This window comes from Pygoscelis adeliae, unplaced genomic scaffold, assembly GCF_000699105.1.
Source record: "Pygoscelis adeliae isolate BGI_AS28 unplaced genomic scaffold, ASM69910v1 Scaffold66, whole genome shotgun sequence".
In the NCBI taxonomy this organism is placed as follows: Eukaryota; Metazoa; Chordata; class Aves; order Sphenisciformes; family Spheniscidae; genus Pygoscelis; species Pygoscelis adeliae.
In genome coordinates this window covers 6,712,956-6,734,516 of record NW_008825167.1, presented here as the reverse complement: position 1 = coordinate 6,734,516, position 21,561 = coordinate 6,712,956, and the positions used below count along the sequence as shown (strand labels likewise).

Sequence of the window (21,561 nt, the reverse complement as noted above, 5' to 3'; positions counted from 1 at the left end):
CTGTGTCTGTCTTATGCTGAGGGCTCCAGAGCTGGACGCAGTACTGCAGGTGGGGTCTCACCAGAGCAGAGCAGAGGGGTAGAATCACCTCCCTCGCCCTGCTGGCCACGCTTCTTGTGATGCAGCCCAGGATACGATTGGCCTTCTGGGCTGCGAGCGCACATTGCTGGCTCATGTCCAGCTTTTCATCCACCAGTACCCCCAAGTCCTTCTCCTCAGGGCTGCTCTCAATCCCTTCATCCCCCAGCCTGTATTGATACTGGGGGTTGCCCCGACCCAGGTGCAGGACCTTGCACTTGGCCTTGTTGAACCTCATGAGGTTCACACAGGCCCACTTCTCGAGCTTGTCCAGTCCCTCTGGATGCCATCCCGTCCCTCTGGCGTGTTCCCCGCACCACTCAGCTTGGTGTCATCTGCAAACTTGCTGAGGGTGCACTCGATCCCACTGTCTAGGTCATTGATGAAGATATTAAACAGTACAGGTCCCAATATGGACCCCTGTAAGACACCGCTTGTCACTGATCTCCATCTGGACATTGAGCCATTGACCACTACCCTCTGGATGTGACCATCCAACCAATAAATAAACAAGGATGAAATCTAGCAGCCTTGCAGAGTCTTGTCTACTTTTGCCTTGCATGATAACTGGGATTAATAAATATTTTCTATTTTCACACATTCCTACAAACCTCTGGCCTCAGTGTCAGCCCTGTTTCTTATTTGTACTGTTGTCCTCTGTAGGGATTTTGCAAATTTGACTGGACAATAATTTAACCCTGTAGCTGGAATGTGAAGAGTTCTCTCAGTAAACCTAATTAACATATTTGGTTGTCTGCTTATTCTGCAATGTGAATAAGAGTCTAAAAGTATCTCATATTTTATAATTGAGAAAATAAAATTTTGAGGGCATTGTTCAACAAGGAAGGCAGCATTATCTTTATGTAAATTTTTTAGGAGATCATTTAAAATACACAGTTAGTAGAAATGATCCTAGGCCTGAACACTCTGTGTTAGAATAGAGGTCTCCGAAGTTTTGGGCTCTGCAGTTTTCAGTTGAAGTATCGTTGGATATAATTCTTTGTTGGTGGTATAATACCATATTGGCCTGTCTTTTGTCTATAGCTGCAGAACTTCAACTAACTCTATTTGGTGAAATCAGATTTTGTTTTTTTAATGCAAAGTGTGTTTTCTCTCTCCTAGCAGGTAAAGGCTTTTAAATCTACCAGTGCTGTGGATTAACACTGGTAGGTTTTATAACTGTATTAATGAAAATGCATAGAGTGATTTCAGAAAAAAATATTTATGTAAATCTGGGTTGTTTTGATCAGAGTCCTATGATAACTTTAGCAGCTGTGCCTGTGGATTGCCCAGTCTTTGATTCAAGCAAAGCCTTGGGCACTCAGTAGAAATGTTATAAACATTTTAGTTTCAGTAAATCTCTTAGTTTTATTGCTTGGATATGTGATTGAGTATGGGCAAACAAGACAAATTTTGATTTTTCTAAAAAAATCTGCACAGACATGTATTTCTGTGTTATCACACATGGTTCCTCAGGCATAATTCCATGGTCCATTGGCAGTGTAAATTTAAAGGTTTTCCATTCCAAATTTACACTGTTCTTGTTCCTATCTGCACACTTCAGCATCGCACCCCCTCAAAGCACAGCTTCCCGTTAGCTTAAAGTGTTTTGAGACTCTGCTGCCATCAAAAGAGGCAGCCTTGTCTGTCCGTCCTTCCTTCCAGCACTAGCCTGTGTGCTCCAGGAAGCCCATCTCGTGTTCCAGCAGTGAGTGAACAGCCATGAAGTGGGTGGGATCACCTGGAAGCCTGGTTGTAGAGGAGGCTTTGGTAGGGTTGCTGTAGCTCAGCCAAATGATCACATTGATTCACTGTCCATGTGGATGCACGATGGCTTGGAAGTGCTGACGTACAGCTGGAGCAGTGTCTGCAGATACGAGTGGAGAGAGAGGGGTGGGTGTATAGATTCTTATCCACAGCCAGTTTAAATAAGCTGTGGTCAGCTTTAGACCTCTAGGAAACCACATCTGCAGCTGTACAGATACACGTATTTGCAGAGTCATTCTGTGAACTTTTAACAGTGAAATGACCTGGGTTACTGTGGATCAGTGTACTGAAACCATTCACATATGCCCCCTGTACAAGTAAGTCGAGAGTGCTGGTGAGACAGCCTGTGACAGCCTGGAGACAGGAACAAAAGCTGCGAAGTAGGTGAGATAAGGGGCTGACTTCTCAAGTTGGCCTCCCTGCCTAACGCTTACACTGCAGAATGGCCTTATGCCATTTGCTGCCCATCTTTGATGAAAAGTGGCTTTCTGTTTCAGGTGTAAAAGAAACTTATCTGAAGGTGTCTCCTATTATCTGATAAGTTTCAGTGGCATAAGAATAAGGAATCTCTAGGAAGAAAAAACATGCCCTTTTATTCTGTGCTTTATCTGAGTTGTATCCATGCTGAAGAGAGCAATTTTTAAAAAGATAGTCAGCATTAATGAGCATCCCTTGATGAAGAAGGTATCCGTGAAGAGCTCTTAAGTAACTCATAATAATGTCATAGTGGATTGGCAGTGAGTTATCTAAGAAGTACTAATTGTATTCATTAACAATCTTGACAAGAGCAAACTGGGAGTATGTACCATAATCACTGTGAACAATGAGGTGGTTCAGAGGTGCGATGTTTTCATGTTTGATTGCATCTGTCCATCAACAACATTTTCCTGTAGATTTATGCAGGAATAGATCTCATTAAATGAGACAAGTTAGACTAAAGCTGCAAGAAACTCCCTGTTGGATTCTGAAACCTAATGGTTGGTTAGAAGTTGGCAAGAATCTATTCCTGATGTTACTTTGTTAATTAATATAAAGGTTAAATAGTGTGGATTGAGCCAGGAGTACTTTTATCTGAAGTAATGGCCAAGTCTTTCTAGCCTGCTTAATTTGCAACCCTTGAGACATTATATTACTTAAGTTAGTGGAGGTCAATGAAGGAGACAGCAGGGTAATTACTGAGATAGGGGGAAGAAGTTGACTGAAAGAAGCCTTCGTGTTCCCAAAGTTTAGAAACTGTAGTAGACAAAGATATTTTTAACAGTAGAGGAAAGAAATAGGAGCCAAAAGCAGATCCTCTCTAGCCCATTCAGTTATATCGGAACACTTGGGTGTCACTCATTGATCTGTGGTGAGGAGGGAATCAGGCTAGTTTTCTGAGTTGTACCTGTTTGTCAGCCTTTTTCTAAAATACAACAGAGCTGGTAGGCTCTAGAGAAGTTCTTATAAGGTCTATGTTTGAGACTTGATGCAGATGTAGGAAAGCCAGAAATTCGTGCCAGAAGGATTGGGCAGTTGACTGATGGGAGAGTGAGCCAAGCCTTGTTCAAAGAAAATTATTCTCTCTTTTATACAATCTTTTCCAATTTAATTTAAGTGGGGACAGTGCCAGTTTAGAAAAGGAAGTGAAACTGAAAAAAAGCATTTTTTATTTAAGTGATGTTGTCAAGATTAACCTTAAATTCCAGACAATGCATTTCTGCTGTACTGTTTATCTGTGATAATAGAGCTTGTAAGTTGTTTTTTTTCCTGTGGCGTTTCATCTCCACTTCAGGTGTTTTATAATTGATTACAACATTTGTCATTTCATTACTCCTAGTAATGATTACTTGTGAGTTGCATTGCTCTAACAGATGTCTTCTCTGTGCTGCCTGACATCTTCAAACAGTTGATGTCAGGTACCTCTTTGCTGTTTGGGTGTGCAATGGAGTGAAAGCTGGTAACATTTCTTTTGAAAACATGCAGGCTTGTCAACTCCTTCATATGTTTTTACTGTACTTCAAAGCACTGTGAATGAAGAAAAAGAACTTGAGTATAATTGTGTTAAATACACTAAATAGCCTGTAAGTATCAGAAAAGTTGATTTTTCTTCTCTTGGGACTCAGGCTACAACTGCAGATTTTACATTTACCTTTTTCCCCAGAGATTTTAAGTGATCAATGGAATGATATAGCTAAGTAGAAAACAAATGTGCAGCAATAAACATTTCTAAATAGTAAATAAAATAATTGTGTCTTCTTAAATCTTGTCTGTTTAACAGCTTTTCTTCATAGTTGTTGGGAAACTTTTGGGTACTTTATTATTTTTCACTTTAGAATGATTTGCATGATGGCTAGAAAATATAAAATGCTTGACCGTAAGTTGGGCTATCAGTAAAACTCTATCCACTAACAAGAATTTTATTTCCTTTCTGCATTTTGGATTCATATTTGATCTTATGTAGGGAGTGATAAATATTGTAAAATATTTTTTCTTTGAAAAAAGGATCGTAATAGTGTGTACTACTGTAGTCTTAAATTGTAGTTTCGCATGTTAACAAGCTTTTTCATGTGTTTCCACTTGCTCATACGGATCAAATAGGTCATTCGGAGAAACTGCCTATTATCTAAGACTATGGGCAGAGTGGATTGAAAAGGCAGTGCACTGCAGGTCAGGGAATTTGCAGCAGAGAACCATAGGGAGGAAAGCTGGCCCCACGCCAGCTCAGCACTGAATGTGTTGGGGATGCAGGATGCTTTCACGCTCTGCAGCAGGGGAAGGCAAAGCAAAGGTGCAGTAAGTCATGAGACGTTGTCTCTGTTCTGCTCGTGGCCTGAGCTGTGGAGCAGCTTTGGAGCGATATGAAGAAGGCGGTCCCAGCTCTGTGCCAGGCTGAAATTCTTTAGTGCTTGGAAAATCTTGAAGTACATTTTAGGGCAGTTCCGAGATCACTGTACCATGGTAGGAAGGCAGTTGCCTGGTACCGGTGAGGAAAAAGCCCATTTTATGTTTATTGCAGCAGATACCCATGTTCAAAGCAAATATGTCTCATTCTTCTGTTGCTATGAAACTATGTAAAAGGGTATGTTAGTGTACCAGGTTACTTGCTGGATTATTTTCAAATGTCTTTTAATATAAGACAAACATTTTAGAGTCTTTATGAAAAAGGCTTAAGTATGTATACACTGCTGTAAGAGCATGTCTGTATCCATGATGTCTATTCAGTAATATTTTGATTCACTGTGGACAAAGTTCTTAAATTATCTCTTACTGATAAAGGGAGGCTTGGCTGAAAAGCTCTGTACTGAGAACAGTGTTCCAGTACAAGTTTGGGTATACGTCATTTCAATAAAGGCAGTCATGTCTAATATTAGTTAATAGCTTTTTGGTGTGGAGGACTAAAACTTTTTTTTGTGATAGTATCAGGAACACTTAGATTTTTTTGAGATCTGAAAATGGTCTTTTCTGCAGAGAGAGGATGATGCCCTCTAACAATGCTGTACTTAATGTAGTCTCTCAGGTTGGTGTTAGTTCTAAACTGCCCTTCTGTAAATGGGGATTGCTCTTTTTTTTTACGGAGAGCTATATTTGGGCGGGTAGTAACAAAAGAGGGAAATGAATTCCATGATTAGGTCTTTGTGTTAGAGACAGACACACTCAGAACAGAGGTAAGCTAAATTTAAACGTGATTTGTCAAAAGAGTGCACACTGGCTTAATGAAAAATGTCACTTTAGCCAATAAATAAATACAGCATCTTTGTTAAAAAACCATTTTTATTGGAAGCTGTGCTGAAATATCTGTGACCTCTTTTGTTTGAAAATTGGTATGCCAGTGTTCACCACTTTATATGTAACAATCGCTCCACTTGGGGAAATGTAATTATTCAGTCTATGCATAATAAATTTTGAATATATGCAGGAGGTAAGATCAAAATTTCCATTAATAAATCTGTGGTATTTGGAGTGTTTAGTGCCCTCATGAGGGTACGCTAGCAAGACAGTTCAGGAAGAGAAGCTTTGACGTTGCAGTTCAACACAAACTGCAACAATCATTGTTGCTGGGCAGGGGCAATACAGCATTTAAATTGCTAGAGATCCAAGTTGCCTTTAATTTGTGAGGAATTTTGGTACCACTCTATAGCAGGCTAGGTTAAACTAGGAGCTACTGTGCAAAGTTCATACATAGAAAAATCCTAAGTTACTTTCAGGAAGTGGAGCCTCTAGAAGTTGGCAGTGGGAAATAGCCAAATAGCTGATCAGGCAAGAGAGACTGAAAGCATGGCCTTTGGGGTCTGTGCGAGACGGGCTGGAGGGAAAGCGGTGGAACTTGTTGCTAGCTAGAGAGAGACTTTGGATCTCTGATGGGTGAAACAGCCGCCTATAGAGAGTCTGCTGGGTTCTGAAGCCAGGACTTCTGGGTGTCTTTTGAAATCCTGTTACTTACATCAAAGAGTATGTCACCTTATTATTGGTTTCTTCTGTTAATGAAAGTAACCCATAAAAACCTGACTACTAGCTAATTGCTTTAATTGCAACAAAAATCTTCCTTTATGTTTGGCCTTACTTTGTCTTCATCAGTTGCTTCTGTTTGTCATAAATGTGATGTTGAAGGAGGTCTGCAACTTAACATTAAGCCAGAAAAAGAAATTAAAAATGTGAAGGATATATTTAAACGAAGAGGCTAAAATACCATCTATTAAGCTCATGGTGATATTATCAGAGGCTGCGTTACCTTGACTAGATTTTAGTGATAATTCAAAAAATGGGTATTAAAGAGGTACTGAACAACACGGGAAGTCATCTTCCTCTAAAGAAAACTTGCAAAAGACCTCAAGAAGGTCATGTTGACTTTAATAGCATGGAAGAGCAGCATAGATTTTTATCAAGGACGTGCATGAAAGGGTAGAGAAGTCTGCCTTTTGCTGATCTAAACATACGTTTTAGAGCATAAGTAAGATGAAGTTACTGGCTTTTCTTTTTGTACCTATTCAGAAAGCTAATGCGGCAGTTGCTGTTAGCTTTATGCTCTGATTGAGTATATGGCCAATTACTGCTGGGCCAAAAATAAACCAACTTTTTGTCCTCTACTGTGGCTAGCTACATACGTTGTCTCACTACCACTCATTATCTTTCCTATCAAAACAAAATATAAGTGCTTTCCGTTACATGAAACACTGAGCTCTGTTTTCCAGGAAATGAGGAACTTGGAGTAAATCCCAAAGCAGAATCTCTGCAGTGGCTGCCTGTTGTGCTGCTGGAGAGCCTAAACAGAGCAGCTGAAACAAAACTGTGCTCATCCTGGTATGCAAATGAACCAAAAGGTAACAGATAAAGCCACCAAAGGATACATTAAAATCCGGAGGCTTTTATGTAGAAAGATGGATCAAGTGAAGGATTTACTACTTCACTTCCAACTAATTGATTTCTGTTCCTTAAATTAAAGCAAAACCTCAATGCTACCGTGTATCCAAACCCATTCGTTCTTAGCTTACAAAGCAGAATGCAGTAATTAACTAAATTGAATGTTTCTTGAAGCTCTTTTAAAGAAAAGACTAATTTGCTTACAATGCATCGTATAGTCTGTCTAAATTGGCTGGCATCCTTCCAGTTTCAAAGCAGCTGAGATTTGAAATCATTATGGGAGCAAGTATTCCAGATTTCCTATTTTGGTTACTCTGCTCTGGGTGTCATAAGAAGAAGGAATGGAAGAGGGAAGGAAAATGATGGAGAGTTGGCTTTTTTTCTGCAGTAGGATAAAACAAACTCGGTAGAAAGTCAGATAATTTGGGAAATTGCACATCTTGAAACAGCAAAAACAATCCACCTTGTAGAATTCTTTCAGCTTTTATACACTAAATGGCAAAGTTCCATCAACTATTCTTTCTTTAATTTTCCAGTATTACCACTACAGTATGCAGGAGAAGATGCTCATCTTTGTAATGGTCTCTTTCACTTAGTTTTTTTTCAGAATGACCAGCTGCCTCTGTGAAGCCAGGCAACTCTTTACAAACAACTGCTACTAGTCCAGAGATTGAGCTATTGTGATTTATCTCCATTGGAAAGTGTATATTAAAATTCTAATTACCTAAGCTTTACCTTACTAGTACTGCACAAGTAACAAAACTTTTTTTTTAAACTGACTCATGAAGTGTGGCATACATGGAGATGTACTGGTAGATCTTGGGTGCTCTGGAGCTGAAGCATCTAGAGATTATAGGAATATTGAAGAAACGAGGAAGAGTATTAAATGTCAGGTGGTAAACAAATGGTGTACTGAAAAAATAGTATGATACTTGTTTTGTAAAAAGTTTAATCATCTTTATTATATCCTATTGCTTTCAGTTACAATATTTGATTTAAGTGCATTAAGGTACAATATTTCATTATGCTTATAGTAATTACCTCCTGAGATGATTTAGACAATCTTAGTACTTTTTTACAGGTATAATGATTAGAAAAACAGAAAGAAAATACAGAACAGTTGCTTGGCCAGGTATGAGTCCTGCTGCTTTACTCCGTTTGCATAAAACTTTCTTTGATATACCAGGAATTTTGAGTATGTATGTAGATGATAATAAAAAGGGAATGCAATCTGTCTTGTAGCTGCTGTAAAGTAAGATTGCATTTGAAAAATAATGCATTAAAGTAAAAAAAAAAAATCAGGGAGGAAAGCATTTCAGTATGGGTCTCATCCTATTCTGTGTAGCTTTTTAGAAAAAAAAAAAAAGCAAGAGATTGAAAATTATGTTTTCCCATATTCAGGTTTTCGTGGCAAGTAAAATATTTTAGGACATGATATTCCAATTTAAAATGGAATTGGATTATTTAAAATCTGACGTAATCAGATTCAAATATTCTTCTCAGAGTTCCCTGCCTTAATATTTCTTTGATTTCCATCAGCTTTTGTAAAATTTAACTGGCAGGATTACTTTTCACCACTGCATCTCTCCAATGCTAAAAGATCTTTGCAAACTTTTATTCATTCCCTGAAAACAGGAATCTGCCTTTTCATCCTAATGTGCCAGCCTGTATTGCTCTGGTGATAAAGTGGGAGCTACAGGCAAAGCACCTGCTCTCAAAATAGATCAGTAATAACTGATTTGAAATACTTCATGAGTGACTCGTGCCCTTCTACAATTTAAATGCTTTAATCCTCAGTTTCATTCTTTGCTCTGTAACTTTGGGTAGGAACTAAGTGCTTTAGGAGTTGATTTCCTTACGGGACCTACTTTCAAAACATTTTGGTTCCCCAGCTAGATCTAGCTAAATAATGATGTATACTCAATATCAGGAATTAAGAAATGGAAGGAAGAAAAATAGGAAACTTGCTATTAGTCTGCTTTTTCTCACCCTAAGTGTCATACTAATTTGCATGCGATTCCGTGACTGTCTCCCTTTTATCCAGGAGAGGAGAGGTGGTGGCAGTCTGGCTTGTTCTTCAGCCAGTGGTTGAGGATAGCAGTGCCGAAACAGGGTGGTGTGGGCATCTTAGCTCTGTTCTGTGTTCTTCCAGGATTTGAACTGAAGTTCCCCTTGCCGTTACACTAGGGAATATTGCGAGGATGGTTTTCCCCTCAATTTCTACTATGGGCGTCTCTTTGGATTCCTAGGGATTCAGGTGTCCCACTAATCCTGGCAATATGCTAATACCCAGCAGAGTAAGGGGTGTGTCTCTAAAATTCAGTATTTTATATGTTGGTGAATCTAGCTTTGTTTTCTTGCCTCTTCTCATACCTGCTGGCCACAGTCTGTGGTGTGGTGCCACGGAGGAGCTACAGAGCATTTGGCTTTCAGATTTGTTTCTAGAGAAGATGGTTGAATATTATGTGTGCCAGTGTGTTTTAAATGTTCGGGATGTTGTTTGTTTTTAACAACTTTATTGAAATGAAATGTGTTACCTCATGACAGACTTGCAAAAAATGCATTTATGTAAAAATGTTTTAATTGTTGACACAAAGTACCTTATACCAATGTGTAATAGGTGTTGCAATGCTTAATTTATTTTGGATGAAGACAACTGTGGTTATGGCATTAATGTTAAGATTATTTTGTGGCAACAGCAGTTATAGCAGTCTGCACTGAAATTACAGAAAATGTGAATCTTTTTTTGTACCTAAAGTAGGTTTTGTCTTTCTCAGTGGGGAACATAAAGGGGCAGGTTTCTTCAAAATTCCTGTCTTCTATAATTTTTTAAATGCAGAGGGAAATAAAACAGTAAAGTGTAGACTTAAAGCAATTCTGTCTGTTAAACAATTCAATACAGACAGATTTGGTTTTATTTGTTTGAAATACTTTCAATAGTACATGAATTCTGTAAATAGTGTAAGAAGCATGAGACAGACAAAACATCTTTAATGAAAGCACTCAGCCTTTTTCATGCTCTGAATCTACCTTTATTATGTTAATCAAATTCCATGCAGGTCCCAGCAGGGGTATGTGAAAATTATCTTTTCAAAAAAATGAATGCAGATTATTTACTGCATATCAAGAAGCTGGTTATAGGTCTTTGATCTTGGTCTTGGTCCAGATGTAGTTAAGAGCAGTTACTAAGACTAAGTTGTGCAGTGTCCCCTTATCCTCCTGGATGGCCGGGGGGTGAGATGGCAGGCAGGTGTGCCAGCCCTTGCCCACTGGGAACTCAAGTGTGAAAACTGCCTGCTTTCGGTTCCCAGGATGAGTTTAAGTCTATTCAACCCCACTGGTCCCAATATAACTCAATTTCTAACGCCTCCAGGGTATTCCGTCAGGCATTCTTTTTGAGAAGAATGAAGTGTGTATCATTGGGGCTGGTGAGAGGAAATGAGAGAAATCTAATTTACTTGTATTTCTAGTTTATTTACTGATATTTTACAGATAGATAGCTGGAGGTAACTAGCTCTTTAAATCATGCCTCCTCATCAGAAGTCCCACTAAAGTAGCCAAAGTTAAGTGCAGTGAATCTGAGAAACAGACTCAAAGAAAAATAGAAAAAGTGAAGTTTGCCACTCTGTTCTATGCAGTATTCTCCTCTTTGTTCTCCTTGTGTGTGTGATGACCGTAAGGGTTAAATACTACATTTTCTATCTTACTTAATTAGTTGGTGCCTCACTAATAAACTCTGTTAAAAGTTATAAAAAAAATTTGTGGAACAAATCTGTGGGAAACACTATATATGCTATCCTATATTTTGCTTCAGGATAATGTTTTGAACATCATAAATCAAATCATGGATGAATGCATTCCGCATGAACGGGCCAACCGAGACTTTTGTGTTAAGTTTCCAGAGGAAATACGCCATGACAACCTTGCAGGACAGCTTTGGTTTGGAGCAGAAGTAAGTCTGTCATATTTCTGTTACTTGGGGTTAATGGAAAATTTTTTGTGGCATAAAGCCAAAGTTTAAAGTACATCTTGAGACTTTTCTGAAAATGGTACATATAATTACAGAGCAAGGTAAACATCTTTGAGAACTTGCTCCGGATGCTCAGTGGAAGGGGATTTTTAACTATGGTTTTGGTATTGGTTGGGCTAACAGCATACTGGTTTATTTTCATAATTGTTTGGTCTCATTATGACCACCTTCTAAAAACTATTCTTTTGTGAATTAGCATCCGATTAATATTCTTGATTTTTTTTTTTTTATCCTGATGGGCCATCTCGCATCTCATGCTTTGAAAAATCTTAGAAACAAAGAAAGATATGTAAAGGAATTTTATCAGTATAAAAGTTTGTCTCCAACAAATATAAGTGCATGCTGTCACTTTATTTTAATGGCTATATTATGCTATAACTCATACTAAACATACGTAACTTTGTTGAGCTGACATCTGTTGCACATAATTCACTTGTTTCATGTGTATGCTAAAAATATAATGGTGTCTGTGCAAAACACTGAAGTCCACTTTTCTTCTCTTACCTGGTTTCTCTAAGACCTGCTTCTACAGCAACCTGTAGGAACCAGGGATTTTTGTAGTGAATAAGCTTGAATTATTTTAACCAAGGGAAGCCTGAAGTGTCAGAAAAAAGGATGTCATATGTAGGATACTTATTCATTAGTGCTGATGTCTGTTGGCTAAAAAAAAAAACATTGTGGCATCTTTAATGATAAACTTAGTGTCTTCAGGTCTGCTGGCCTGAAGGTGACCTTAAGCACCATGGATTTGTTGAGGGTTGAGGGGGGAGTAGTCTAGACACCCCACCGCACAACAGCACATTGTGTTGTCGTTTTCGGCTTTGCCTCTCCTGTATTTGAAGCAATCCTTTGTGTCCTGTTGTTATCTATTCTTTTCCCTATCAGTTACTCCTTTCTTTCTAAAGTGCATGCTCTCCATCAATAGTTCCTATCTTGGTCTGTTCAATATACCTCTGTATGTTCTGTTTCTGAAGCTGTCTTTGACAGTTGTTAATTGTAGGCCTCTCTGAGTCAGGGAAGTCCCAGGCAGAATTTACAAAATGAATTTGATACGTCAATGCCTTATAATCCTGTCCTCGGCAAAAACAGCAGCAATTTTTCTTCTCATTATCATGTGACCTTCACTGCTGTCATCCAGGTGATGCCATGCTTTGTTTTAAAATGCTGAATCTGACACATTGGCTTAATGGTGCCTCCTTGGTAGGTAGGAGAACATAGGGTACTTCTTCCCGCAACCATCCCTAATGAATCCCTGTGAATCCCATTATCCCTTCCTACTTTAAGGGACTAACAAACTGTGGTTACAGCAATGAACAAACAGGAAAAATGCCAGCCAATGTGGTAGCTTCTCATTGCATTGTGGAAAATGTTTGAGGGAATCACTGAGACAGCCAGTATCTTCTAGGAGAAGAAAAAAGTCTCCCTTTATTCACTGTTTGTGTTACAGAAGCTAATGCTTTTACTCTTTCCAAATTAAACTTTCACTGTCTCCAAATCAAACCAACAGGTTGGAGAGACCTGTTGGTTTCAGAGAAAGTAACATAAGCAGTGATGAAGTAATGCTAACTCGTACTACTGTAGACACTGTCCTCCTGTAAAATCATGTAGTAAGGAAGACTGTATGGACTGTTACGAATATACACTTATGTGTCCTTGTCAGTGCAATCGCTCTGAGTTATCAGACTAAGAGTCCCTGTCAACAGGTAAGACTTGCCTTATCCATACTTTCCAACAAATACTGCTTTGGCTGATAAGAGGTAAACATGATATTCTCTGAGTGCCCTTAAAACACGAATCAATGCATCAGGCTTTTGAGCAAGGGCTGGGATTGCAGAGCTGCAGAAACGCCTCCCATCCAGGGGAGTGCAGGGGAGAGGGGAGGGATGCAGACCTGCAAATGGAGATTAAAAAAAAAAAAAAAGAGGACTTTGCAACTAGAACAACCTTGTATATTTTCAGTTAATAAAAATATTTCCATTGATACAGCAAGTATGATTTATATCAGTGCTTGTTGTCTTCCAAATGTATCCATAAAGGAATAAAGCCAGCAGCAGAGATTATTGAATAGCTTGGTTTTAATAGCAAGATTTAAAAAAAGTTTCATTAATGTGTTACAGTAAAAATCTACTTTTAATGTCTTTGTGAGCTGGTCAGAGGGAGTCCATGTATAACTCTTGGGGCAAGGAGTCTCTTAAATAGCTGCTTTCCAGAAATTGAAAGGGAAGAATCACTCTGTGACCTGGTTTTTATGTTCTTTCCTATAAAGTATATTCATGGCTTCTGTGGGAGGCAGGATACTGACCTAGCTGGATCCCTAGTCTGATAGCCAGTGTGACCACTTTTGCTGCAAAAGGCATCACAGTTGCAGAGTTTATGTTCTTTTTGTAAGGAATAGATTTATTTTACAAAATCAAGCAGTCTAGCCTGAATCAAAACAGTCCATTGATCATACTTTAGCTGGATTTACGCAAGCAATCCTTGTGTACATAGAGTATACATCCTACCAATACCTATTGCCTAACTAGTGGGAGAAGAGCTTAAGTTCTTCTGCTAGCTCTGTGGTTCTTGCTCTTGAACCTCCGCCTGTTCTCATGTCTCCCTGACTGAGGTGCTCCCTAACCTTTTATGTGAAGGCTTATGACTCTCGGCATATCAGTCTTAAATGTTTCACTTAATAATTTGCAACAAATCGGGGCTAAGTACTGCCCTTGTTCAAAGTACTAAATATCACATCTTGTGCTTTTTTAAACATAAAAGTAACTTTTTAAAAATTAATATTTTCTTTCTTAATGTATTTCACAGTGTTTGGCTGCTGGTTCAATTATTATGAATCGTGAAATTGAGAGTATGGCTATGAGGCCATTGGCCAAGGATCTGACCCGAAGCCTAGAAGAAGTTAGAAATATCATTCGTGACCAGGCCTTAAGGGATTTGAACCTCTACACAGAAAAAATGAAAGATTCACTCAAACATTTTGACATCCTTTTTGCTGAATTTGAATTAAGGTAAAAGATCCAAAGTAAATGCATTGTGGGCATTGGCTTGGCTACTACAGCTGTTGTGTGGCTCATTGGTTTTTGGAAGTTGGTTGTTTTGTTCTGTTTTCTTTTTATGGAAAAAGTATGTAATTTGTTCATCATGGTATTTGAATTCTTCAGTAATTTGTTGTATTGTTAGATATTTTTCCTTCCATTGTAGCAATAATGAAAAGAAAATTAAATAGCTTTTTAGCAATCAACATTTGCTGTCTTCAACTAAACTATAATCTTCCATTTGCATACTGGCATATGGCATTTGAGGGAGGTTTTCCAAGACACACAAGGAAGCCATAAATCTCTTCGCTTAATGTTTTCTTTGTTGGAGGAAAGGCGACAAATAAGAGACATTAAAAAAAAAGTATGATGACAAATAGTCTAGAGATTATGAGGCTTTGTTCTCTTGTGCTTAGAGATACAGGCAAGACAGGCCCAGTGAATTTAAGAAGGCAAATTGAAATCCGATGAAGGAAGTGCTTTTACACAAACCATAATTAACTGTGGGAACTCGCTGATTTAAAAACTTGTGATTGAAAAATTGCTTGAAGGTTTATAGCAAAAATAAAAATAACTGCTTTTGGGGTGAGAAAAGTAACTGCTTATTTGCATCAAAGGTCACATTGACCAAGCTTCAGAATTTAAGCCAGCTTCCTGCACATCTGTTGGATGTTTGTGGTGCAGGGGACATAGTTACAGACAGGTTACTGGACAAGATTATCTATGGATCCAATATAATACAGCCATTCCTACCCTCAGCAGAACAGGTTTCTTAGAATTGGGTAGTGTTTTAAATTTTTCCTTGGAATAATCCCTAGGCTGTCTTGTCTCCCATTACTGTTTGCCCTTCCTCAGTATTCATATTCTCTTGTATTATTTTACTCAGGTAAGCAATTTTTTTCTGATTCAAAAAACTGTCATTATACTGTTACATTGAAAAACATTTTAATTGGAAACATTGGCTAAAACCATGTTTTTAAGTGTGGCTTTTAGTGCAGACACCAATGACAACGAGTAACTGGTTCTTGACAGTGCCTGTGCAGAGTTTCTGGCCTGTCCATACCAACTCTACATACAGCATTTTTCTTTGCCATTGTTTTGCAGACAGCTTTTTCCCTTCCTGTGTTACCTCTAGTTTACAAATGACTACGTAATACGGTGACAGAAAACCACTCTTACCAATGTTTCTTACCTTGTGAATTACTGCTTTTGCATGTAATTCCACATAGAAACGAGGCCAACTCTTAAGCCTCCTAAACTGTCTCTGCTGGGTAACTGAATTTCACTAATATAATTTCAGGTAAAACCTTTCTAGATTAAAATGTACATTTTATTCAGTTTTTTTCTTCCGGAAATGCAGAGTAAACTATTCTATCTTGAAGATTTGGCAGTAAAGATCCTTCTAGGACTTACCTCCCTGTGCCACACAGTATGGAGTTCTTGATTGCTAAATGTGTGTAAATATATTTCTAAATTACTACTGAGTTCCACTGCCTCAATCTGCAATAAGTAAATCAGCTGCATTTCTTACAGATTCTTACACTGTACAATTTTCATAGTGAGTGCTGTCAAAATAAATACAAAATGGTACAGGAAAGTTTTTAGGTTTCTAAGATGATTTGTCCTAGGTTTGTTTTTATTTATAATCTGATTTGTTAAAGCGTGTAAAATAGTAGTACGTTATTTTATAATCTTTGTAGTTATGTGTCGGCCATGGTACCTGTGAAGTCTCCAAAAGAATATTATGTACAGCAAGAGGTAATAGTACTTTTCTGTGAAACTGTGGAGAGGTAAGCATTTTAGTTAAGTACTAGATTTTCATTTCTGTGTTTACTTACAGTCCGAGCTCTTGTAGAAATATTTTAACTGTAGTCTTTAAGAAGCATCATAAAACACCATGTACTTTGCTTTTCTAGTAAGTATCGAAGTACAAAGTTAAAAAGCATTAAGCATGCTTGCCAGGCACAAGCCAATGCTTTTTTGTTTTCTGGCAAAAAAACCCCCAAAAGTTAATAATCCAACAATAACATTATTGTTGGTATGCCTAGTTATAGATGTGTAAATGAAGACTAAGCATTTAAATAAGCTAAATCTGTTTAAGGCATCAAGACTTAACGATGTTTCATGCAAGAATACATGGGGAGATGATTCAAATCATCTGTGAGCCTCTAGTGATTATCATGAAGAACTTGGAAAGACTCTTTAAAATCTTAGAGGACTGGAGCTTGACTCTGTACGAAGAGATGATGTTAAAAAAACCAAACAATGCAGCAATTCATAAGTTCTTTCAGGAGTATAAGGTGATAAGAAAAATGTGAATTTGTTTGGAATGTACTGTTTTGAACAACTTTTCTTGTTTTTTCCCCTGTGACGGAGTAACTAGCCTAGCAGGTAGGCAGTAGAAGGGAACAGTATGTGAAATACCCAGCTTTAGTCAGGTTTTGAGCAGTGGAACACTGTTCTCAAAAGGCAGCTAGTGAACCATAGTCTAGGTAGAAATATTAGAGACCAATTGACTGTAAAACGCACTTGGAATAAGCGTTGGTTTTACTGTCATATTAGGGGAACTTGTGAAGTAGGACCCTGGGTCTGGTGTGGTCGATACTTTCATTAAGGACTGAAGGAGTACAGAGCATACTGCTACAATCTGTAGATGACACCAAGAACAGAGGTGTTTCAGGCATTTTAAAAGACAGGTTTACAACTCAAAATGGTCACAACAAGTAGGAGGGATTACCTTCCATCAGTCAGAGAGCTACTACATATACACAGATTTGCCCAGTAAGAGGAAAAAGATGGTTTCTCATTTGCAGCTTTGGATAATCTGGCAGTGGACTGTAGGAAGGAACAGGGAGTGAGTGGGCCACCAACTGATGAGTCCATCTACCATTAGTACAAAGCAGTGCTTGCTTTGTGTTCGTTTTGCTGTCCACCACCAGCAGTATTGGCAAGACAAATACTGACAAGGAATGAGAAAAAGTTCTTTCCATTCTTTTTGGGACCGGTCAGATCTCAGCGGGACTAGTGTGCAGTTTTGAGTGTCATCTTATACACTGATACAGACGAATAGGAGAAGAAATTTGAGGATGTTACTAAACTTATGAGGAAATGAAGAAATGGTGAAGAAACCTGGAAAGCATAGCCAAGTGAAAAACCTAAACAAATGGGGTTTTAGTCTAAAAGGGGCTTAAGATATTTGAAAAGTTATTAGAGGACAATGAAGTGTCCCCCAAATATTAAATCCTTAGACTTCAATAATAGTTGCTGTACAGAACTGTTTTTTTTAGTTTGGTTTGTTAGTTAGGGGGGGTTGACCTAGATGATTATAGCAAGTTTTATTTGAAAATGAAACCAAATACTTTCCCCTATTACATTAAAAATGTTTCTCTTAGTTGAAAAACTCTAAGTACCAGTGGTTTTCAGTAACAAGCTGAAGCTTGGCATGAAATAGTAAATGAAAAGGGAAAATGGCATAAAAACTATTTTGGTTTTGGATGGCTATAAAATCTTTAAGTGTTTAAGATTTTTTTCTTATATTAATATTTTTTAAAGCAGAGACTACAGCAGTCAGTTATATACATAGTGTTTTAGATTGTACAAAAATAGTTCATGAGTTAAATACTATCAGTTTGGTTTAGCTTAATTTTTTCAATTTTTTTCCTATTGAAATGTATTCTTTGAGAGTTTGATCTCTTACTAACTAATTTTATTCTTCTGCTTAGAGCCTTAAGGCTTGGATACCTCACTCAAGATATGATAGATGACTACGAACCAGCTTTAATGTTTACAATTCCAAGATTAGCCATTGTATGGTAAGTAATTTTTTTAACTACTCTCCGCTCTGCCTCACTTAAAGATTTATTGAAGATTTCAAAAATTTTGTTCAGAATTTTGGCATATTTTCTCTCAGCTGAGTTTGCTTGTACTTTCTTTAAAAAAAATCAAAAAAGAGGACTATGTTTTGTTTTGTGGTTTTTTGGGGTGGTTTGTTTTTTTTAAATCATTACCAGTTTTTTGTAGAATACCAAGAGAGAAAAAGGAAAGAGAGGGTAGAACTCTAAATACAGAAGGCAGGAACCTGAAACAATTGATCAGTCATCCTCCAGAAAGAAATTAAAAAATTAATTCAGAACATCAGTCTGTAGAATGTCATGTTGTCAGAAATATTTTTTGAAAGCAGATATTTTGTGTCACTCAAAAATAATGACCTAAGGATATAAGTCTTGAAAACCAAAAATTTTCAATAGGAATTGTGTATTTTTCTTAATGACTCTGGGTTCAAAAGGAATTGTCATGGCAAACTGCATTGTGACCTCTGAGTTAGGCTTAATCTTTTTCAAGGAAAGTATTAATATGTATAACTTATGTATAGATTTGTGCCCTGTATTGACCACTCAAGACAACTAAATTAAAACAGGTTTTTTGCTTCATGCAGTTTTTGCAATATTGAACAACTCAGATGCGTTTTTCCTAATGAGTCTTCATGATTTAATAAGACAGCAGTTTCTGTGGAGTAAAGCCAGCATATTTTTAATATTTTATCATTGTGAATATTTGAAAGTTAGCTAATATAAGTAGTATAATTGAGGGAAATAAGAAACCTCAAATCCTTAGTGTAATACGCTTCTCCTCAGGAAATCCCTGTGGCCCATTGTTCCTGTTAAATAGGATATTGTCTGTAACTGTCAGTCTAAAAAAAATAACAGTAGTAATCTGATTATCAAAAGACAACGGGAATACGAGAACTCAGTTTGAAGCTGCTGGAAGACACAATAAAGAAAAATACATCATGACTAACTGGAAAACCAAGGGCTCTCTGGAAAACACACCATATCAATCCCAAATTACAAAGAAGGACAGAGAGGGAGAAGCGAAAAAAGTTTAACTGCTCCAAAGTATCCGGTGATTTGAAAATAAATCATTGCCATATGAAGTTCCACAGAATAACTACACTATCCAGATATGGTGTCATCTGGAAGAAATGCAAGCCTTTTATTTGGACTGTGAAAGCAGAAGCCTTTAAACACAAGACAGGTGCAACTCAAAGTTGCCATGCTGTTGCTCTATTGTGTCTTAATGAGAAGGATGGATTTGGAGCAAGGAGAAGTGCTGGATCCCCTCAGTCTTCCAATAGCCAAGATTTAAGGAATACTTTTTGGAGTCTTTTTTGTCTAAGGTTTCTTTTCAGACATCAGTTTACCATCCACATTATACAGTCTATATTGCCTAGTGTGTTAACAGGCATCATGAACTTTGAACCTAGTAGGAAATATTGATACACTTTTTTCAATTTTTAATTCTTTCCATGGTACAACTATATTCAAACTTTGCTTCAGAACTCTTTCAAAGTTCATATATATACACAGGCCATTTCATAATCTTTTTTTCTTATGCTCTAGCCCTCTTCTATTATTTTAATATCTTCTGCGAGTTAAGCTCTATGGAAAGTGGAAAATTGCCAAGGGAATGGTGACTTTGTATCACAGAATCATAGAATCATTAAGGTTGGAAAAGACCTCTAAGATCATCGAGTCCAACCGTCAACCCAACACCACCATGCCCACTAAACCACGTCCCTAAGCGCCTCATTTACACGTCTTTTAAATACCTCCAGGGATGATGACTCAACCACTTCCCAGGGCAGGCTGTCCCAGTGTTTGACCACTCTTTCAGTAAGGAAATTTGTCCTCATGTCCAATCTAAACCTCCCCTGGCGCAACTTGAGGCCATTTCCTCTTGTCCTATTGCTTGTTACTTGGGAGAAGAGACCAACACCCACCTCGCTACAACCTCCTTTCAGGTAGTTGTAGAGAGCGATGAGGTCTCCCCTGAGCCTCCTTTTCTCCAGGCTAAACAACCCCAGTTCCCTCAGCTGCTCCTCATAAGACTTGTTCTCCAAAGACTTGTTCAGTTACGAGTTCAGTGAGAGCAGCCTCGAGCTTCTACTCAGCAAAGAAGTAACTTTTTTAGGCAGAACACTAGTACATGAGTCAGCAATAACTACTTCGCTTCATGGCAGCCTGCTTCTTGCAGCTCAGAAAGCTTAGAAAAACATAAAAGTATGTAACCCTGGTAACAGGATAATTTGTCTTAAGCCACAAAAAAAAAGGTGACTTGCAAGAGAAGCAACTTTTTTTCCCTCTCTCCACTGCTCCCCTTTCCCTGTTCCTGCCCTGAAAACCCCAGTCCCCAAAGCAATGTTGATCAAGTTTACTAGTTACTAGTCCAATTTGTTGGACCCTCTGTTATCTTGACAATTCGGAACTTTCTGATGGCCATCTTCCAGCCTGATGGGAGACCACGGTACGATCCTGGTACCAGGGCGTGAGCCAGACTATGGGTTTATAAAGAGGAAAAAGAGCAATATTTCCCAGGTGGTAAACAGAGTGTAAGTGGTCCTTCTTCTTAATACCTCAGTGGGATTCATATAACTTCTGACATAAGCTTTGCTGCTGTGTCTGAGAGCGCCTTCTGTGGTCACGCAGGGTGCTCGCTAGTGAACAGCCGGTGAGCAAAGGACATCAACAGTCTTGTTAGTCAGCCGAGGGTCCCCATTACTCTGGATGATTTGGATACTTTCTGAAGCAACATGTAATTTGAGTGTAAGAAAAGGAACAGAGTTTTGAGATACAGGCAGCTCTGTTACCCAAGGTAAGGGCAGGAAGGGGAAAACAAAATGGTCTGGCTAAAATATGTAATCTTGAGTGTGAGAACGCATGATCCATTTGCCTTTGAGAAGCCCACTGCAAAAACAATGTATGCAGAGGATTAAACAGTTTTAAGCAGAGTGGTGCCTGGTGTGGGTAGAATCCACTTTCAGCCACAGTGTGGTATGATGCAGCAGATAATGGTGAAGGTGGTGAATTTTGTTTAATCCCTGACACACAGACAGGTTTGGGCAGTAGTGATTCAGTCAGGAGGAACTATTGAGATATCTGCAGTGAAGTGCCCAGAGGCTTTCAGGATCATGAACTAACCTTTCTCCAGGGAAATTTCTGCAAGTGCTGAGTTGATTTAGAAGCACGGCATTATCAAAATGTGTTTTATGTGATTTAGCAGATGTGTTTTCTTTTTTACCACATGTTAATACCAGGTTGTATTTATCTTAGAGGTAGAAAAATAGGAGCTCAAGAGTCAACTATCTTCCCTAGAAATTATTTAGACTGGAAAGAAAAAGCCATTTGCAGTCCCTCTCAAGACAGCGGACTTTCCTCAACTTACTTGATAATCAGTTTCTTGTTTTATTTTTTTATGGGTCAGCCACAACAATGAAGTAAATGTATGTTCTTCCTCTTATGCTTTCATTGCTTTTTCTCC

General features: G+C 38.2%; 1 protein-coding gene across 3 annotated transcripts in view; it reads left to right on the top strand.

Moving 5' to 3' along the window:
- The window catches only part of ZFYVE28 (zinc finger, FYVE domain containing 28), an 83,419-nt gene that overhangs the window by 12,599 nt on the left and 49,259 nt on the right, over window positions 1-21,561 (top strand). For all 3 annotated transcript variants that reach the window (XM_009328797.1, XM_009328798.1, XM_009328796.1), the window contains exons 2-5: window positions 10,997-11,134; window positions 14,015-14,217; window positions 15,945-16,034; window positions 17,967-18,056. In XM_009328797.1, coding sequence (XP_009327072.1) covers window positions 11,027-11,134; window positions 14,015-14,217; window positions 15,945-16,034; window positions 17,967-18,056 — 491 coding nt within the window. In that variant the 5' untranslated portion in view covers window positions 10,997-11,026. The remainder of the gene's footprint in view (window positions 1-10,996; window positions 11,135-14,014; window positions 14,218-15,944; window positions 16,035-17,966; window positions 18,057-21,561) is intronic.